The sequence below is a fragment of the Zingiber officinale genome, chromosome 4B, assembly GCF_018446385.1.
Source record: "Zingiber officinale cultivar Zhangliang chromosome 4B, Zo_v1.1, whole genome shotgun sequence".
In the NCBI taxonomy this organism is placed as follows: Eukaryota; Viridiplantae; Streptophyta; class Magnoliopsida; order Zingiberales; family Zingiberaceae; genus Zingiber; species Zingiber officinale.
The window spans coordinates 74,686,670-74,706,899 of record NC_055993.1 but is presented as its reverse complement, the minus strand read 5'-3'; the positions used below and the strand labels follow the sequence as shown (position 1 = coordinate 74,706,899).

At 35.0% G+C, this 20,230-nt stretch overlaps 1 protein-coding gene across 2 annotated transcripts in view; it reads left to right on the top strand.

Annotated features, from left to right (window-relative positions):
* The first annotated feature begins 1,210 nt into the window (after positions 1–1,210).
* Positions 1,211–20,230, top strand: part of LOC121975158 (ceramide kinase-like) — a 33,747-nt gene continuing 14,727 nt past the window's right edge. The window contains exons 1-11 of one of the 2 annotated variants that reach the window (XM_042526608.1): positions 1,349–1,484; positions 1,909–1,991; positions 3,603–3,761; positions 4,056–4,223; positions 4,312–4,404; positions 4,494–4,586; positions 17,099–17,339; positions 17,424–17,450; positions 17,543–17,642; positions 18,460–18,609; positions 20,063–20,164. In XM_042526608.1, the coding sequence (XP_042382542.1) occupies positions 1,962–1,991; positions 3,603–3,761; positions 4,056–4,223; positions 4,312–4,404; positions 4,494–4,586; positions 17,099–17,339; positions 17,424–17,450; positions 17,543–17,642; positions 18,460–18,609; positions 20,063–20,164 (1,163 nt within the window). In that variant the 5' untranslated portion in view covers positions 1,349–1,484; positions 1,909–1,961. Of the gene's footprint in view, positions 1,485–1,908; positions 1,992–3,602; positions 3,762–4,055; positions 4,224–4,311; positions 4,405–4,493; positions 4,587–17,098; positions 17,340–17,423; positions 17,451–17,542; positions 17,643–18,459; positions 18,610–20,062; positions 20,165–20,230 lie in introns of both variants that reach the window. The other variant, XM_042526607.1, reaches the window with a different exon arrangement.

Here is a 20,230-nt window from a genome sequence, read left to right as displayed (position 1 = left end):
CAAGCCCGGGGGGCTTGGAACCATTCACAGTAGTATTTTAAAGCAACAGTGAAGCTGATACATCAAGGGAGGCTCTAAACTATAAGGTACATGTAGGGACGAAAGCAATTCAGTTTGCTACTAGGGGAGTGGATTCTTAACTAGAAAATACATTTGAACAAGTAAAACCTTAGCACTCAGCCTGAGTGCATATTACTGAAAATATAAACTTGCATTAAACACTATGGAAATCGAAATTTTTGATAGCATAGTTGACCTTGAACAATTAATATTAATGCAGTTTGGCATTATTAGTGTATATGGTTTTTGCATCACATATTCATTTTTGATTGGTCAGTGAAATACTAGTTGTTTATGGAGTTTGCATATCACCAAGAAGATGACTTAGGTTCATTTGAACTTTTCAATGCAATGCTGATATTTTCCATTCTCAAGTTACCCTTCAATGCACATCTCGGAAATGACACAACTAAATTGTATATTATTTGCTGTGATAATATTCTTATTTATTATTTTTTTCTCCCTATATATATTAGTCTCCCAATTGACATAAAATAAGCACTTCTTTGCTCTAGGAAAGGCGAGCATTCCCTCCACCCACTACCCTTTAAGCTTCAATTGTTACACATACTTGCTAGGCAATAGCAGGAACAATACTAACAACAATCAATCTTCTGGTGACCGATAATGCACTTCTGGTGCACTATTACAGGCGATGTTCATGGATGAGGCATCCCTGCCGCTGATGGTGTGGTTCGCGGCAATGGCAAAAAGCCGGCGGTGGCTGAGTTGATTGGGTTGATGGAGTTAGTTGGGTTGAATTTTTGTTGCCTGTTTTGAATATTTTCATTAAATATTGTAAAATGTAAATTTATTTTTTTTATTACTAGAAGTTCCCATAGTGTCAAAATTGAAACCTGGTTTCAATTTTGAAAACATAAAAAATGTTACTTTTAAAAATAAAGTTAAAAATAAAAATTTAGAGGAGTACATAATAATTTTATATTAATGCTATGACAAATTTATCCAAATGGGAGAGTTAAAATATAATCTTCAGTTATAACTTGTAAATGTTCAACGGTCAATTCTCATATTAAATGGATGATGTCATATGTCAAATATAATAAATAAATAAATTAATTTCAAGTTTCTACGTCGTGATAAACGACAAATATAGCTTTCATCCAGGCTCCGTATGAAGTATGAAGCCTCACAAATATCTTCGTAGGACCGAGACGGAAAGGAAGGGTCTTGCACTCGTGCTGTTTGCTGTTTGGCTCGTAAGGCCCGGAAAGAGCGAGAGGAGGGAGGAAGCGCGCGGAGACGGAGGAGAAAAATTTAGCGAGTTCTTCTCGTCGTCCTGATCATTTGGGTCAATGGAAAGGAATGGATCAGCCGCCACATCGACTCTCTTCTTGGATCGCATCGGCGAGGTCACCGTCACGATGGATCCCGGTGGCTTCTCTTGGAAATTAATCGGAACGGTGAGTTGGTGTTGGATCAGAACTTCTGTCGCTTCAAACCTGGATGGTTCTCCCGGTCATTCGTTTCTTAATTTTCCTTACCTTTTAGCGCTGATGGAATCTGTTAAAAAGCACTTTTCCTCGATCTATTTGAAGGAGCCAGTAGGATCGTTATAGGGACCTAAATTAATTTGAATTTTGTGGAGCTAAGGGTGGAATATATTTTGTTGGTAGCCGATTGTGTATGTTTGAGAAGTTGCTGTCTTTGAGCTTTAATGTGTTTGCTCGATAGAAGAACGATTTAGTGTGGTTTATGGCTAGTATTGCTACAGTGTTTCATGTTGGAGTCGCAATTCTGAGGTTCCCTTGTGAGAATCTTTATTTTGCTATGGTAATTTCAGTCAAGTTGCTCATAGGTATCTAAATGGAGCATATCAATTTAAAGTGTGTATCAGGAAATGGAATGTGCCTTAAAGATCAAGATGGAGTAACTTTGCAATGAGGGTGCATCAAAAACAATTCAAGGAGGTCAGCATGTCAACCATTGTATTCTAATTTAGAAATGGTGCTTTGATCTCAAATTTTCCACCTTTCAAATCAGGGCGATAACATCTAAACATGTCATGTACTCCCTAGGCTTAGTACATAACTATGGGAAAGATATTCTATGCCCAAATAGTTCGTTGTTTGATAACTTTTGTGCAAATTTCAAACAATTGCTTCATCCTGGCATTCGGTCAATTGATCAAACCCACAGAAGGATTATTAAATCATGGAAACCTTGCCTTTAACATATTTTGATTGTTTAGAGCCCCAACAGCTAGAACTAGCACTATAGGTCATTTTTAAACAACCACCAAATATTCTCTAATCCTTCTGAGTTGTTGAGCTTATCTTTCAATTCTTCATCAACTTAAATGAGTCATCATCAACGTCCAAGAAGTTCATTTGATATCTTAGCATCCAAAAGAATTATTTGAATCATTTGATGTTTACACTTAATTATTGTTAAGCTTAATTTAATATTACGTTCTTAAATGGTTTTTACCTTTCAGTTGTCAGTGCTGTTTGTTACTTTATCCAACCAAAATGTACCCTTCATGTTGTGATGCTGGACTTTCATATTGCTTTACCTCTGTGGGAAAGCTCAAATATGAAGTTAATAGAAATTGGTCTAAGAGATTGGGTATATCATATACTGTAGAGTTCTGAGTCAGGCCTTAGATATCACAGTATAAACCACAATGCTCTAGTTTTGATTGAGGATATGCTTTTTTTCTCTTAAGGAGACAAAATTTTCCAAATAGCTTAAGCTTTTTAAATTAGTGGTAATTAATCAAACATGTTTTTTTTTTAATAAAATAACTTCTTATGCAAATAAGAAAATACAGAGCCAATAGAGTTATGTTCAGTTCTCATGCTCACTAGAGGAGGATTTTAGATATAGGCATACCCTTATAGCTTAAGCTTTTGGAATCAATGGGCCATAATTGAATTTAAAATTGTATGTGCTTCATACTTTTGTTGATGATTACCATGGTGCAACAAACCATATGGGCCAACACAATTGATTGGACCAATTTTTGTTGACCTCACATGCAAAGTGCATTTGGGCTTTTGGCAAATAGGATATCAACTTTAGCACTGCAAATTATTTAGTGAAACATAATATGAATGATAAACTTGATATGACTGATATCACATTTTCAAGTTTCTCCCCATCCATTCAGTCCTTCAGTTCTTTTTCTTCTGATATTAGATCTGATTGGAAGATTATAGAATTTCTTTATATAGGTTGTCACTATGTTCCTTCATTATAGGCAATTGATTTGCTTATTTTCCATTCCTCCAGCTGTCTTCCCAACAAATGTTTCCTTGTATCTCTATCCCTTTCTGATGCTCCTTGGTTAATTAACATACCCAAAAGTTAGGGATGCATTATTGTTTTTTATGGAGCTGAGCCTTTGTGCCATTATTGCTATATTTCAATTGATAATTATGGGAATGTATATGCATATACCACTTTTTACTAGTTTTCCAGTTGCTATACTACTCAGGCAAGGCTTTTAATATGCATAGTTGCTTACGAATACCACTGCTGCAGAGCATTTCTGGCTTATTTGTTTATTCACTTTTCAGGACCAATTTTGGGCGTCTTGTTTGTGCATGAACTTGCGGTTAAAATCTGAAAATAGGATTGAATTTGCCAATATTTATGCTGTAGAGTTCATTGGTTGGGGTTTGCTTGAGGATGCTAATGGTAGAGCTGGCAGTTTTCTATCAGGCAGCAAGCTTGAGGTTAGATATCTTGACATGCAGCATGTGTTTTTTTGCTGATCCTGGTAGGTTCATATATCTTGAGATTAATAAAGATTATGGTTTAAAATATTGTTACGGTGTTGTCATTGGTGGTTGGCAAGAAGAAGCAATTTTGGTGGCATAGTGTCTTCTTTTCTATTGCATAATTTCCTGATGCATATGAAGGTTTACTGATTTGTGGCCATGGATTCCATAGGGATCAGAACTAAATTTTTGTAGTTAATTGTCATGCTTGTTTTCCTATAGTATAAAAAACTCCTAATGCTAATGCAGATGTACCGGTTTGTAGTCCATGGATTCCAACAGGGTAGAACTTGTGGTTCTCCTTGGACTCTCTGTGAATATACCTTTGGTCACAAGGATTTAAGAACATGTGAATCATGGGTGCAGCAATTAATTGCTCAAACTAATATTGAAGCTGTTAGACCAAAAAATCTTTTGGTATGCTCCATGTCACATTGTCCAATTTTATATATTTTTTTGTCTTTTTTCTTGGAATTGTGCTTGTCAATATTATGCTGTCATTTAGGTGTTTGTTCATCCATTTTGTGGAAAAGGACATGGGGTCAAAACTTGGGAAATGGTTGAATCTATGTTTTCTCGTGCTAATGTGCAGACCAAAGTAAGAAAATGCAGTTACAAATTGTATGAAATGGGCATTTCTTTCATTTCTACTATTTTGCATCACATAAGTCTATGTGATATGTGCAGGTAACAATAACTCAGAGGGCAAGACATGCATATGACCTTATAGCATCTTTATCAGACCAGGAATTGAGTTCTTTTGATGGGATTGTTGCTGTGGTATGCCTTTAGGTTATAAATGATGCTTTTTCGTGTTTTATTATGTTTGTATATGAACAATATCTCTTGTTACTCATGGCTTCTTGTTGTATATGATTAATATCTATAATTGTTTTTCTTGTAATGATCATAGCCCAATTCATACAGATACCTTTGCCATTATATTTAAATATACTCGGGATGAATTTTTAAAAATATCTGGAATTTTGTAAGTGAAACTAAAGTTATAGCAGGGAAAAAAAGTTATTTACTGCATTCGTCCCTTTAACTAAGCACTGAAAACAAAGCCATAGCTTATCTCAGTTCAGATTCTCAGCTATCTTGTTTTCAATTCATCAATGGAAGGCCGACCCAGTTTTTATTCTTAAGGTTATAGCAATTTTTTCTACATCTTTAAGTTAGCCTGGTAGGTTATGGATACATTTTTTACTTCATTTGTCCAACATTTCATTTGCATATTTTAATTTTATTGTTGTATATAGATGGCTTTTTGTGGTCATTTTTTATTGAATAGTTGCTGGATTTTTTAGACCACACATTGGATAACAATTTCAGTTAGTGGAAGCAGAAACCACTAGGAGATAATAGGTTAACATTTCATTTCAATCTACAAAGAACAATGGTCACCCTTCTTTATTTCAACTATCCTACTTGTATCATATGTAACGCATTTCTATCAACCTCTATCTTTTTATAAAAATGATCTTAAATTCTTGAAACTCTCAATTTCATGTAACTCGACGTCTCTTATTTTAACAATTGTCTTACTATGTTTACTACTACAAGACTTAAACTTTATATATCTGTTTTTACTCTACTATCTCTAAAATCTTTGTTTTCAGTATTTTATATTAAGATTCGAGCTTAGTATTTACTTCAGCACGTGTTTTATTAACCAAAATAATGTCATCTGCAAATAATATACACCATGGTAATGTGTCTTGGATGTGTCCACTGAGTATCCATCATTAGTGTAAAAAGATATAGACTTAGAGCTAATACTTGATATAACTATCTTTATAGAAAATATTTTATTTAATACGCTTGGAGTCTTTATTCTTGTCATTACATCTTCGTACATATCTATAATTATTTCAATATATGCTATGTGCTATGTTAGTACCTTTCTTTTCTAGAATTTTGTATATAATTTTCCTCGGAACTCGGTTATAAGCTTTTCAAGGTTAATTAATGTCATGTATAAGTCTTACTTCTTTTCCTGATACCGTTTGAGAAGATGTAGCTTCTATCTTTGACCTTTCAGACGTGGATCCAAATTGATTTTAGGTCATCTTGGTCTCTTTAATATTTTTTGTATTGCTCATTTTTAAAGTTTTATGGTATAAATAACTTAATGCCCGTAAGATTCGTAAATTTTGTAAGTTTCCTTTGATTTTGTATAACCACCTATGCATTTTCTTCGTTTTTAATATTAGGTTGAAATAGTTCACAAGTCATTCAATACCTATTCAATACCCTGTTTTGTTATACACTTTCATACTTTGTAACTCATTCAATAGCCTTTCCATTTTGCGTCTCATTTAACATATGTTCTACTTTTGAAATTGAAATTCTTCGACAAAAATTTAAATTTATATACTCCTTTGACCTATTTAAATTTTCTATGCTAAGTTTGTCACCTAAACCTTCATCTTCCATCGCTCCTCTTTTTCCTCATCCTTCATTAGTACCCTTTTGTATTCATCTTTAATATATCTAATTTCGGTAAAATCACTTGTTTTTCTCTCTTACACTTTAGTTATTCTGTAGATGTTCCTTTTTCCTTCTTTTATATCAAACTGTTAATGCAAGCGTTTGAAAGCTTCATTCTTAGTTTCACTAATTACTTTCTTAGCTAGTTACTTCCTTTTTCATTCTTAAAAATGTATGATGGCCTATAAGTTGCTCATTTTTCCATCACTTTCTTTTCTCATGTACTTTCACTTCACCACCAAATTCTTTATTTGGCCGTGTCCATCCTCTTGATTCATCGAATATACTCTTGCTCATATTATCTTATCTCATGTCATGTCTAGGGGTGTAATCGAGTCGAGCTGAGCCGAACTCTTAAATATTTGAGTTTGGCTCGTTTATAATCGAGCTGAGCTTGAGCTTTATTTAACGAATATATTCATGGCTCACGAGCTTATTTAAGCTTTTATCGAGTCTAAACGAGCTTAATAAATATAAATTATAAATTTAAATATTCATTAAAAACTAAATTATATATTTAGAAACAATTATAATATTCTTATTAAAATTTATAATTTTATTTTAATAAATAAATTTAATATATTTGTCTATATGTTTTATAAGTAGAGTGTAAAATCTATAAATTTAATATCAGAACTATTATTTTTTAATTTAAAAGTTGATTCATGAGCTTAACGAACATGTTCACGAGCTAACGAGCCGAATATTGTGAAGCTTGAGCTTGGTTTGTTTATCTTAACTAGCTTCATTAAACGAGCTCAAACGAGTTTTTATCGAATCGAGCTTCGAATAGTTCACGAGTGGCTTGGTTCATTTACACCCCTAGTCATGTTTGTCATGTATTTCTTTTAATATTTATGCTCTTACTCTCTTTTAAAAATATTTTGTTTTCTATCCTTTAACTTCCACCACTTGATTATAGGGACAATGCATATTTTTCTTCTATTGATACTATGCTTGAGACTCGTATTTGACACCACTAATCGGTTAAGTTATTGTAGGAATGACATTACAATCTTTATAAATATTCTTATTCTTCTTCTTCTTCTTCTTCTTCTTCTTGATCATAAGAAACTCAATTTGTGAGTTATTTTTCTCACTTTTGAATGTAACCATGTGTTCCCTCTTTTTGAAAATTTATTAGTTATTATATGTTCATATATTATTGTGAAATTCAATATAACTTTTCTTTCTTCATTTTTTATTCCAAAAACATAGCCTCTTGCACCTTATCATATTTCTCTTATTTTACTTCTACATGTTTAAAATCATGTGTTTGTTGGATTTTTTATATTACCTCATCTAGGTCTTCCCAAAACTTATATTTGATATCTTCATCTAATCTAGGTGCATATATGTTAATTACATTAATAGTTTTTTTTGCTACCATGATCTTGAGCTATAATCCTATCTCTCTTTCAATCTAACTTTGTCTCTTAACGAATTATGTACAACAATAGCTATCCCATTTCTCGTTTTATTGGTTTTTGTGTACCATAACTTAAAACATGAATTTTATTATCACGACCAAGAGACTTCCATTCTATATGAGAGATAGCTTCCTTGTCCGGACAATATTCATCCCAACATCAAAAATCACAAATAATATCCAAGAAGGGTACACAATTGTACAAACATGAATATTTCAACACTTTATTAAATGATGTTGAAAAATATTAACAAAATGTTTGTCCCAACATAATGACTCTACTATACCCATGACATGACTGTCTTAAACTGACCTCATGCAGATATTGAAATAGAAAATATCAAAATAACAAAATGTATAAGTAACCAACTATGCAATAAAAAAATGAATGGACTTTGTAGAAACTGTCTCCATAACTATCACTAAGCATCTCTAAGCAACAGTCCATAATATTGGACAAATCTCAAAAATCGCCTTAAGTATATGAATATGAAGGTCAAAGGAAAAGGAAGTGAGTACAATGTATAAAGTGGAGAAAGGAAAGATGTACATGAAAATATAATCAAAGAGGTTAACAATATAAGAGATAATTTATATTTTTGAGCATCATCTGACTATATATCTTTCTCGTCATTCGTCTTTCATTCTCTTCTTAATTACTTTTATCAGTTCTCCTTAATTTCTTGTTTTCAATATTACACATTAAAATATTACTTTATCCAAAAACTTAATATAATTTATTAAGTGGGTGAACCACATGCAATACATCCATCAAGGATGTGTCGTATAAGTATAGGTGAAGGACTTGTAATCCAGCTAATATGAACACATCATGTATAAATGTAAATATAAAGGTGAGTGACCTGCAACCCATCCAAGAAGAATACATCATATATGAGAGTGAATGACCCGCAATTCATTCCTAATGAAATACATCATATATATGAACCTATACATATCTAGATAGAGTGAACGACCCACAATCCACCTGAAAGAGATGTATTGTATATACATAAGGTGAACGACCTGCAATTCACCCAATACGAGATACATACACTTGTTTCTTTATTAATTTAGTTGAGAAGTTATATACTTCTTACAAGTGTTGAGCCAAAACTCTCTCGTATTATTCAGTTTTAGGTAACTACTTCAACAAAATCATTTATATTTTTATTCACTTAAAATTCTCATATGAGCTCTCTTTTAGGGAATTATCTAAATTCTTATATGATATCTCTAAATTTCCAATTGTCTATTGTAAATATCATTGATAAATTTTAATAAGGTACAACAATTTGATAAACAACAAGAGTAATGAAAGGACAAGCAAAGTTAAAGAATATGATTAATATATAGAAGCATGTAATTCATTTTCTTCTACTAGATAGGATATAAATCTTATAATTTATCACTATTATTTTCCTAATCGAGACCTAATTTAAATTTTCAAGGCAAATATTATTATTTTTTTATATCATCATGTATCGACCAGAGTAAAGACTTCAGGCGGAGTAACTGAAGCATTTTTAATAAAGATAGGGTTACATCAAAGATCAACTCTAAGTCCCTATCTTTTTACACTAATTATAGACGAACTTACTGCGCACATTCAAGACACAGTGCCGTGGTGCATGTTATTTGCAGATAATATTATTTTGGTAGATGAAACACATAGAGTAAATACTAAACTAGAATCTTGGCGGGAAACACTAAAAGGGAAAGGTTTTAAGCTTAGTAGATTAAAGACAGAATATATGAAATTTAAGTTTAGCAATATTAGAAATAATGAGCCGGGTTGTTAAAGGCGCGCCTGAGGCGTCAGGCGCACAAGGCGCTGAGAAAGGTGTTGGACCCCGTGGGTGTTTTGATGTGATCAACCAAGTTGGTTAGGTCCTGCTTTGTGTTTGATCCCTGTGTCTAAGTGTGCAGGAGCTTAGGAGCACAGGAAGTCGAGCGGAAGACGCAGTTAGCGAGAAGGATGGCTCGGTGCGTCCGAAGGACGAGAGAGCTGCGGAAGAGTACACCGGTGGGCGAGAAGAACGTGCGCGGCGTTCGAGGGACGTTAAGCCGGGGAGGAAGCCTGCTCGATGAAGGCCGGAAATTGGGTTCGGGTGAACCCTATTTCGGTTGGCCGAATCACCCAAACTATCGGAGCATCGGAAGCCAATGCAATGGAGCTGGAAAAGAAGCACAAGCTAGAAAACTATAAATTTTTTAAAATTCTACAGTTTACTTAGAAATTATTTTTTTTTTGGAAAATTCATTTTACTCAAAAATTTTGTTCTGACTTAAGAATTTGATAAATATTATTTTTACCCCGTTTTTGCTGTGATCAAAGGGGGAGAGAAAAAGGTACAAGTTTAGGGAGAGAGGAAAATGGAAAATTAAACCGAGTTGCAATTTTATTTATTGCAAATTTATGCTTAACATGTTAGTTTAGTAATTTTTTTTAAAATTACTTTTGTGTCTATTTTTACCCTAACTTGAACTTGGGTTGATGCACATCAAAAAGGGGAAGATTGTTGGACCCCAAGAGCTTAGGAGCACAGGAAGTCGAGCGGAAGACGCAGCTAGCGAGAAGGACGGCACGGGAAGGGAGCCGACGGGCTCGGTGCGTCCGAAGAACGAGAGAGCTGTGGAAGAGTACACCGGTGGGCGAGAAGAACGTGCGCGGCGTTCGAGGGACGTTAAGACGGGGAGGAAGTCTGCTCGAGGAAGACCGGAAATTGGGTTCGTGTGAGCCCTATTTCGGTTGGCCGAATCACCCAAACTATCGGAGCATCGGAAGCCAACACAATGGAGCTGGAAAAGAAGCACAAGCTGGAAAACCAGCTTGAAGGCGCCTTCATGAAGCATGAAGGCGCCCTCAACATGAAGGCGCCTTCAATAGGTCAGTTTTGACCGTTTGCGCTGCGGATAAAATTTTATCCGCTGACCGAGCTGGAGGCACCTTGAACCTTGTTGGAGGCGCCTTGGACCCTTGGGATAGAACTTCCAGGAGCTATATAAAGGCCCCTGGAGCTAGGAATTATTCATTCAACTCAGTATTAGATTTCCTAGCAACTGTTGAGCTTTCTAAGTGTGTAAAAGGCTTCTCCGCCTTCAGAGAAGGAGTTTTTCTTACTGCGCTTTTCATCGCCTTGGATTAACAACCGTCTTGGTTGTAACCAAGTTAATTCCGGGTCTTCTCTATTTCTTTTTGCTTAATTGTTTTACTTTATTGTTACTATTTTTGAGTTGAAAGTTTGAGGAGGGTATAATTTTTATTTACAGGCAATTCACCCCCCTCTTGCCGGCCTCCGCTTCACCTACAAAAAGCGCCTTCTACAGTGCGAGGCGGGCGTTGTTCGCCAGGCGCGCCTAGGCACGCCTAGGGCGCTTTCGCGCCTCACAGAAGGCGCGATCGAAGTGCATTGCGCGATCGAAGTGCATTGCGCGATCAAAGGGCATCGCGCGGTCCTTCCCATTCACGATTTCTAACCAAAAAAACATTTCAAACCTAATTTGGTTTGGAATTAGGGCTCGAAGAAGAAAAGGGAAGAAGAAAATAACGGAAGGAGAAGAAGAAACCTTGCATAAGAGTCGCGCCATCCTCCACTGCCGCCGCCGCTGCTGAGTTGCTTCCGTCGCTGCCCAGGTATGCATTTTTTCCATTTTTTTTTGTTTTTCTATTCTTCACTTCATCTTCTTCTTCTCATCTTCTTCTTTTGTAATCTTCTTCGCTTCTTCGCTCCTTCTCTTCTTTTTCTGTTTTTTCTTTTTTTTCTTCTTCTTCTTTTCGTCATTTTCACTGTTCAATATTTCAAGTTTTCAATGTTTTTTCATCACTTTCGTTTCTTCTCTCTGTTTTCTTTTTTGTTTTTTCCCTTCCCGTTGACAGCAAAACTGCTGCTACTGTGATGCTGTCCCGTTTCTTTTTTATTTTTTGCTGTTTTTCTTTTTGTTTTTTTGTTTTCTGTTGCTGGGACTGTAAAAAACTGCTGCTGCTGTGAAAACTGTGATGCTGTTTGCTGGTAATTTTAGCCAATTAAAACAATGTGCAAACAATGTGCTTGCTGGTAATGTGATGTGCAAATATTTTCTCTCCCTTTTTGCATAATCAAGCCTGTGATGCTGTCCTTGTTTTTCTTTTTATTTTCCTATTTTTCTATTGCTGGTACCAGTGGTACAGTACTTTTCTATTATTGTTGATACTAGGTACAGTAGTTTACCATTCCATTAATTCATTAATTTTTTTTTGTTTTTAATTTTTTAGGTTATTTTCTTGTTCAATTATCATGGAAGGTAGTAGTGATACTCCAACATATATATCAAAAGATCCGACATGGAATTATTTTCAAAGAGTTCATCCGAATAACAAAAATGATTTGATTTGTAACTTTTGTCAAAAAGTTACAAAAAGAGATATCTATTGTGCAAAACAGCATCTAGTTGGAGGATTTCGAAATACTACGACTTGCAAGAAATGTCCGTCTCGTGTACGTGAAGAAATAAAAAATTTCATGGAGAAAAAGGTGGAGAAAAGCAATCTTTCTAAACTTGCAACATTAGACTTTGAGGATGTAGACCCTCTTGGTGATGATATTGATATGGATGATATTGGAGCTAAAGCTGTACCACCTATAAGTACAAGTACAAGTTCTAGATCAGTGAATATGTAAAAAAAGCCAAGACATTTAAGTCCAATGGATACATATTTTGCTCCTAATGTGCAAAAGAATGTTGAAAGTAGAAAGGGTAAAGAGAGGCAAACTACGATAAATGAGGCATACAAGAAAGAATTGAGGGAAAAAACTTGTATGACTATAGCTGAGTGGATGTATGATGCGGCAATTCCTTTTAATGCCGTTAACTATTCAAGCTTCAAAAGGATGTTGGATTTGGTTGGCCAATATGGTGTAGGTCTAAAAGGACCTAGTTATCATGAGGTGCGGGTTCCTTTTCTAAAAAAGGATGTTGATAATGTGACTAATGATTACATTAAGTCGTGTGAAACAAAATGGGCAAAGTATGGTTGTAGTTTGATGGCAGATGGGTGGACAGACAAAAGGCAGAAGATATTGATTAATTTTTTAGTGAATTCTCCTAAAGGTTCAGTTTTCATTGAATCAGTTGATGCTTCTGATTATGAAAAAACTGGAGAGAAAATATTTTAGTTGCTTGATCGATTTGTGGAGCGTGTAGGAGAAGTAAATCTTATTCAAGTTGTAACGGATAGTTGAAGTAACAATGTGCTTGCTGGTAAGAATTTATTTAATTTGTTCTTATCATTATGCTTTTTCTTATATATGTTAAAATTATCTAGTTTTCTAACTTCTTTTATAGGAAAATTATTAGAAGCAAAAATGTCACACTTGTATTGGACTCCTTGTGCTGCTCACTACGTCGACTTGATCTTAGAAGATATTGGGAAATTGCCTGATTTTAAAGCAACATTGAAGAAGGCAATGAGTGTGAATGCTTACATTTATGTTCGCCCTGGCATGGTAAATATGTTGAGGCAATTCACAAGACAAAAAGAGCTTTGTCGGGCGGGTGTCACAAGATTTGCTACTGATTTTCTCACTCTTGAAAGGATGCATCTACAGAAGCAAAATTTAAGAAAAATGTTCATTTCAAAGGATTGGACAGAGAGTAAATGGGCAAAAAAGCGGTGGGGAAGAAGGTAGCTAAAATCATCATGACACTTAGATTTTGGAGCAGTATTGTGCATATTTTAAAGATATATGACCCTTTAGTCCGTGTTCTGAGACTGGTTGATGGCGAAAGAAAACCTGCAATGGGCTATATTTATGAGGCTATGGATAGGGCAAAAGAAACAATTATGAAGGCCTTTAAGGAGAAAGAAGAGAAATACAAAGAAGTGTTTGAGATCATTGATAAGAGATGGGAATGCCAACTTCATCGGCCTCTGCATGCTGCAGGACATTATTTGAATCCAGAATATTTTTATTCATACATAGATTCAAATATCTGTGGAGAAGTGGTGAATGGTTTGTTTGAAATTATGGAGAGATTGGTTTCAAACGCTGCCGAGCAAGATAAAATCACTGCCCAGCTCTCTATATATCGAAAGGCAGAAGGGCTATTTGGGAGGAATGTGACAATTAGACATAGAAGAACATTATCTCCAGCAGAATGGTGGGAATGCTACAGAGCAAATACCCCAGAATTGCAAAAGTTTGCTATTAAAGTGCTTAGTCTCACTTGTAGTGATTCTGGTTGTGAGCGCAATTGGAGTGTATTTGAGCAGATATGTAATAAATATAAATGTAATACTATTAGTATGTTACTTTTATAAGTAGAAAATATCCTTTGTTATTTTATTATACTTATTGTGATTTTTGACATTTTGTAGATTCACAGCAAAAAAAGGAATAGGCTAGCTCAGCACGCTTAAATGATTTGGTATTTGTGAAATACAGTCGTGCCTTAAAACTTCGGTATGACGCACGTGATAAGATTGACCCCATCTCTTTGACAGATATTGATGATAGTAATGAATGGTTGATGGGTAGAATGGATGGAGAAAGTGATAATGAAGAAGATGAGTTGGTTTTTGAAGGTGATGACTTGACATGGGATGTCATTGCTAGGGCTAGTGGAGCTGAAGATCCTGAATATTGTACTAGAGGAAAAAATATTGCATCCATGACCTCTAGTTCACATGTTAGGTCTAAACAAGTCGAGAAGAGAAATACATCTTCCTTTATGAGACACTCATCTCTAAGACTTAGAGATGAGGAAGAAGAAGAAGAAGAAGAAATTAAATTTGAAGAAGATGAAGATAAAGAAGAAGAAGAATAATACAATGAGGATGGTCTTGAGCTTGATGATTAATTTGACTTATTACACTTGTTTTGATAAACTTTGTTAGTTTAAATTAGAAAGTTGAAACTTGAAAGTTTGAAACTTTTATTAATTTTATCATGGTGTTGTTTTACTTGTTATATTTGATATTGATGTGTGTGGAATATTAATAGTTATCATATTTGACATATTTTATAAGTGTGTCAATAGTTTAGTAGTCATCAACCTCATGTTCAAGAGGCGCGCGCCTCAGGCGCGCCTCACGCCTCGGGCTCTATGAGCCCTTTGCGCCTCGGTGCGCCTCGCGCCTCTAACAACACAGGTAATGAGATAATTGTTAAGATAAGAAAGGATGAGTTGCCCACAATTGAGAGATTTAAATATTTAGGATCATTTTTGCAAAACGATAGAGGGATTGAGAGAGATGTCTTACATAGAATACAAGCAGGATCAGTGGAATGAAAGGGAACGTCGAGTGTTTCATGTGACCATAAAGTACCTCTTAAACTTAAAGGTAAGTTCTATAAAACCGCAGTTAGACCTGCTATATTATATGAAGCTGAATGTTGGGTTATGATTCGAGCACATGAGCAGAAGATGAGAGTTGCAGAGACGAGGATGTTAAGGTGGATTTGTGGACATACGAGGATGGACAAAATAAGAAATGAGAGCATTAGAGAGAAAGTCGGAGTTGCATCTATTGAGGAAAAACTCCGAGAGACACGTTTAAGATGGTACGAACATGTACGACGACCAACAAATGCTCCAGTTAGATGATGTGAAACTATGATAAACATGCATATCAAACGAGGAAGAGGAAGACCAAAAAAGACTTGGTTAACAACAATAAAACAAGATAAAATTATTTAAATATAGATGATGATATAGTAGGAGATATAACTCAATGGTGTAAAAGAATTCATACAGCCGACCTCACCTAGTGGAAAAAAGCTTGATTGTTGTTGTTATTGTATCATCATGTATCGATTTAATCAATAGGAAACATTTAAATTATAAAATATAAAACTTAATCTATTTCCTATTTTAAGAGTAACCAAATGGTAAATCATTTTTTTAAATTTTCGTGATGGTATATCTAATCCTGCACAAGATTGTTGTAGGGAAGCAAGTAAGAAATCTCCATCTAAATCAAAGGTTTAATCGTGTCTACTACTATGGAGCATTGGCGGCACAACGACGACAATGTGTGGCAGAGCACGAGGAAGAGGAAGACCAAAAAAGACTTGGTTAACAACAATAAAACAAGATAAAATTATTTAAATATAGATGATGATATAGTAGGAGATATAGCTCAATGGTGTAAAAGAATTCATACAGCCGACCTCACCTAGTGGAAAAGGCTTGGTTGTTGTTGTTATTGTATCATCATGTATAGATTTAATCAATAGGAAACATTTAAATTATAAAATATAAAACTAAATCTATTTCCTATTTTAAGAGTAACCAAATGGTAAATCATTTTTTTAAATTTTCGTGATGGTATATCTAATCCTGCACAAGATTGTTGTAGGGAAGCAAGCAAGAAATCTCCATCTAAATCAAAGGTTTAATTGTGTCTACTACTATGGAGCATTGGCGGCACAACGACGACAATGTGTGGCAGAGCATCGGTGACAACAACTGCAACAGTGGTGGCGCATCAGCATGGGAGGTAGCGATGTGGGAAGGGACGACGATGTGAGGGAAGATTTAGGGTTTTTTTTTTAATTAGAGAGGGTTAGGGTTGAAGAGAACAAAAAGAGGAAGGAAGAAGAAATCACGGGAGAAAAGTTCAATTGTGGTCCCTTTTAATCACACTTTTGTGAAAAAGTTCAACAAGTTTCAAAAATTACAACTGAACACTCTTTTTAGATTTTTTTTCCCTCATAGATACAACATTTATATCATCTTGTCTTCTCCCTTGCCTATTTTATCTCTTATAAACACAATATTATTTTTTCCCTAATCATTATATTTATTATCTTTATTGCTTTGCCAGTGAGCATTCCTATGTTTTATGTTTCACATTTAAGAAAATAAGTGTTCCTATAATGTGAGTTCTTATCCATCCTAGGGTGTTATAAATCTTTTGCATATTTAATACTACACCTAAGTTTTTATGGTAATATAGTGGTCCTTGTTGAGATGTTGTAGTCAAACCTTGCAACACGTTCCTTCCGACAACCTAATATAAATGCAATAATTTAATGATCCATATATAACATTTGTCTATGTTTTTCCTCGTTAATCTTGGCTTGGGACTTTATCCAAGCTTGGGACCGACTATGACAAAGTGTATTCGCCATGGGTAGAGTATCCTTTTGCAATTTATGCAATATATTTTTCTTTTCCAATCCCCAAACTTACATATATTCAATGACGACAAATAGATACAATGAGATGAATTACTTAGGCTTGAATGAATGTAGACTAAGGTAAATTCCAAGGAGTGTAATAGAAATGATTTAGTTGGCATAAGTATCTCTAGTGATAACCTTATATAGAGTTGAATGGAGGACTGCAGTGGTTTCTTAACATGTTTCTATATGTTTTTTGACAGGGGGGTGATGGTCTGTTTAATGAAGTTTTGAATGGGCTTCTTTCCTCAAGACATGATGCTCCTTACCCTCCTTCTCCCGAGGAGTTAAATAATGCATGCAAGAAGGATCAAAATGTTCAATGCATGAATAATGGCATCATGTGTAGTAGGCCTCTTTGTAATGGTGCAACTAACATGTTGTCTACACCTTCAAGTGGAAGTGATGACCATGAACCTCTTCTATCTGCTGTAGGATCCATCAGTATGTACCTACATGTTTTAATTGACAAATGGATAAAAACTATAAAATGGTTTAACACGGTCTGTGGTTTATTTTGAATGGCAGCAAGCAATGGTGGGTCACATGATAGAGGTTAGTTGATGTTGATTTAGCTTGATGTTGTCACAAGATTGTGGCCAATAATCTTAATTTTTAATACAACATTCCCTCTGTTTGCCATCCAGGTCTTCCTGCTGATGCGGATACTGTCAAAGTTTCTTTCCCCAATGATTGGTTTAGACTTGGATTAATTCCTGCCGGTTCAACTGATTCCATTGTGGTCAGGTATGATTGGTCTTTATTTTCAGCATCAATTTGCTTAAGAGGGAGAATTTGATGGGATTAAATATTCATGTACTGATAAGAATCTTTAGGACCTCATGGATTTATTCCTCCCACACACCCCACCCTGATCCTTCTTTATGGTTTTGTTTAGAACAGTTAGTCCTAATTTTCTCCTTTTTGCAAAATATAAGAGCAGGAATCTTTCTTCCAACCAGATAAGTCTGGACCAGATGTAGAAATCTCATGTGCATGTCTCAAAGATCCTATTGAAGACTTAATATGCCACCCAATTACTCAGAATGAACTTTCCAACAGGTATAAAAAAATACATGCAACTAGACACACTAAATGAAGAAATAAAGTGAAGTCATACTTTTGATAATTGAAACCAAGTCAACTTGTCTGTTAACCTAGTTTTTTGTATCTGTGATTCCAGCTTTGGCAAACAAAATTCTATTTCAATTTGTTCAAATTGAATGAAATCATATGGCTTGCATGCTAATCCTGAAACTTCTGTGGAAATGAACCAACTTTTGAATGGTCCTTTGCCAATGTCTATATAAAGTGTAACTAGGAACATGTCACAAAGGTGCATGATGTGTATAGAATCTTGTGGTCACATAGATACTACTTTGCTCGAGATTTTACTGGGCATAGGATTGTCTTCTATGGAGAAAAGCTTGATTATTCTATTATTCTATACTTTCCTGTGATCAAGACGCACTAAGTCTGTGATTAGCGTGTGCTTGCAAGTGCTTGTTGTTATTCCCTGGCATTTGGCTTTGTTTTCACAAGTGAGTTAATCCCAGTTTTGCAGTACAACAGGTACACGAGATCCTGTCACATCTGCCTTGCAAATCATCCTTGGCAAGAGGATATCACTTGATATAGCTCAAGTGGTCCGTTGGAAAACTAGCCCTTCTTCTAAAGAAGTGCCTTCTGTACACTATGCAGCTTCTTTTGCAGGGTAATTCGACCCACTTTTTTTTTTAAAAAAAATTTATGTGCAGCCATGCAAAAAAATTACAGAGCACAGAATGATTGAAACTTTTTGGTTGCAAAACTACCTGTAAAGTGTATATGGAGAAAAAATGTTAAATTATTTCCTCTTTTTTTTTGGTGCAAATTTGTTTCCAAGTACATTGACGCAGATTTCATTGTAAGAAACACAGTAGATAATAGTCTTTTGTTCTTGCTTTCAATGTTTTTGCATAGCTCCTATACCTAACCTAGGTTAGGGTTTAGTGACTAATTGCCCTAGATTATAACATTTAGATTTGTTTTTCTTGCATTAGCTTATGAACACCTTGTTTTTTCAATAAAATGCACTGGTAATTTGATAGACCTTGTGATGAGCAAACTAGAAATGATATGTGATTAGAATGCCCAGTATTATTGTTAGGTTGGTACTGGTTGCATTTGGTAGGCTGATTTGCTGATCTTAAGACAATTTAGCTTAAACCCACCAGGTTTGGTTGGCTTGGATTTGTTTTACACAATTTACCCATTAACATGGACTCTCAGTTTGGGTTTATTTTGTTCAATATTTGATATCCTTAATCAACCTCCTCTCACATGTTTTTTAAAATTATGGTGGTTGGTCAAGCAAGATAGCAGTGTGTGGTCAAATTTAGGCTAAAGTTTTCTTTGGCAAATGGATGTCAACCCTGCAGTAAGTTAACCCCCTCTGCCATAAAGATGTGATTTTTATTTGTGGTTGAGTATTTTGCTTAACATGTAGCTGAACTGGTAGCGTTTATCCTATCCCATCCCTTTCTATATCGTGTTTTCTAGTTATCTTGTTGTGTATGCATATGTCCAATTTTAAATACTCGTGGGAAAGGATTGGTGTAGAGCATATCGCTTGGTAAAATTGATAATATTTTCATCATGTTCTTGAGTAATGGCATTTAGGTAGTATAGGAACAAATATTAATAGCAAACTGCATGTATTTGTATGTCATTGTATCCATGCATACTACAATGGCCTGATAAGTTGCTAAAATTGGTTAAGTTGTCAAAACCCCAACTGCCGTACCTAATATAAATATTTCATTGGATGCCAATAAATTGATGTCTGATCATAATAGTTGTTGATTGCTCATTTGTTTCTGTAACATGAGTAGATGTGCATTGAGAAAAATTTAGTGCCTTGATCCTATTTCATTTCTTATTTTTCCTCAACACTTTGTTTTCTCTCATCTGGTGGAAGACAGAAAGATCTTATCTCCACATGCTTTCTAGACTTGAAGCAAAGTGGAATTTACTGGATTTTTAACTAATTTTATGAAATTTACTGGAACAGAAACGTGTAATCTGCTTCTGAAAACCAGTTGTCTTGTTGAATCATTGACCTATTCAATTTCTTTCACTTATGTGCAACCAAATAAGGCTCCTCTTGAGTATTTAGTTATTGCCAGATATGGCTTTTATGGTGATGTCATCAAAGGGAGTGAAGGCTATCGTTGGATGGGCCCTAAGCGCTATGATTATGCTGGAACTATGGCTTTCCTGAAACACAGGTTCATTACAATATAGAACTGGTAGTTTGCGTCTTATTTCCAGTCATACACAAAATTATTTGACCA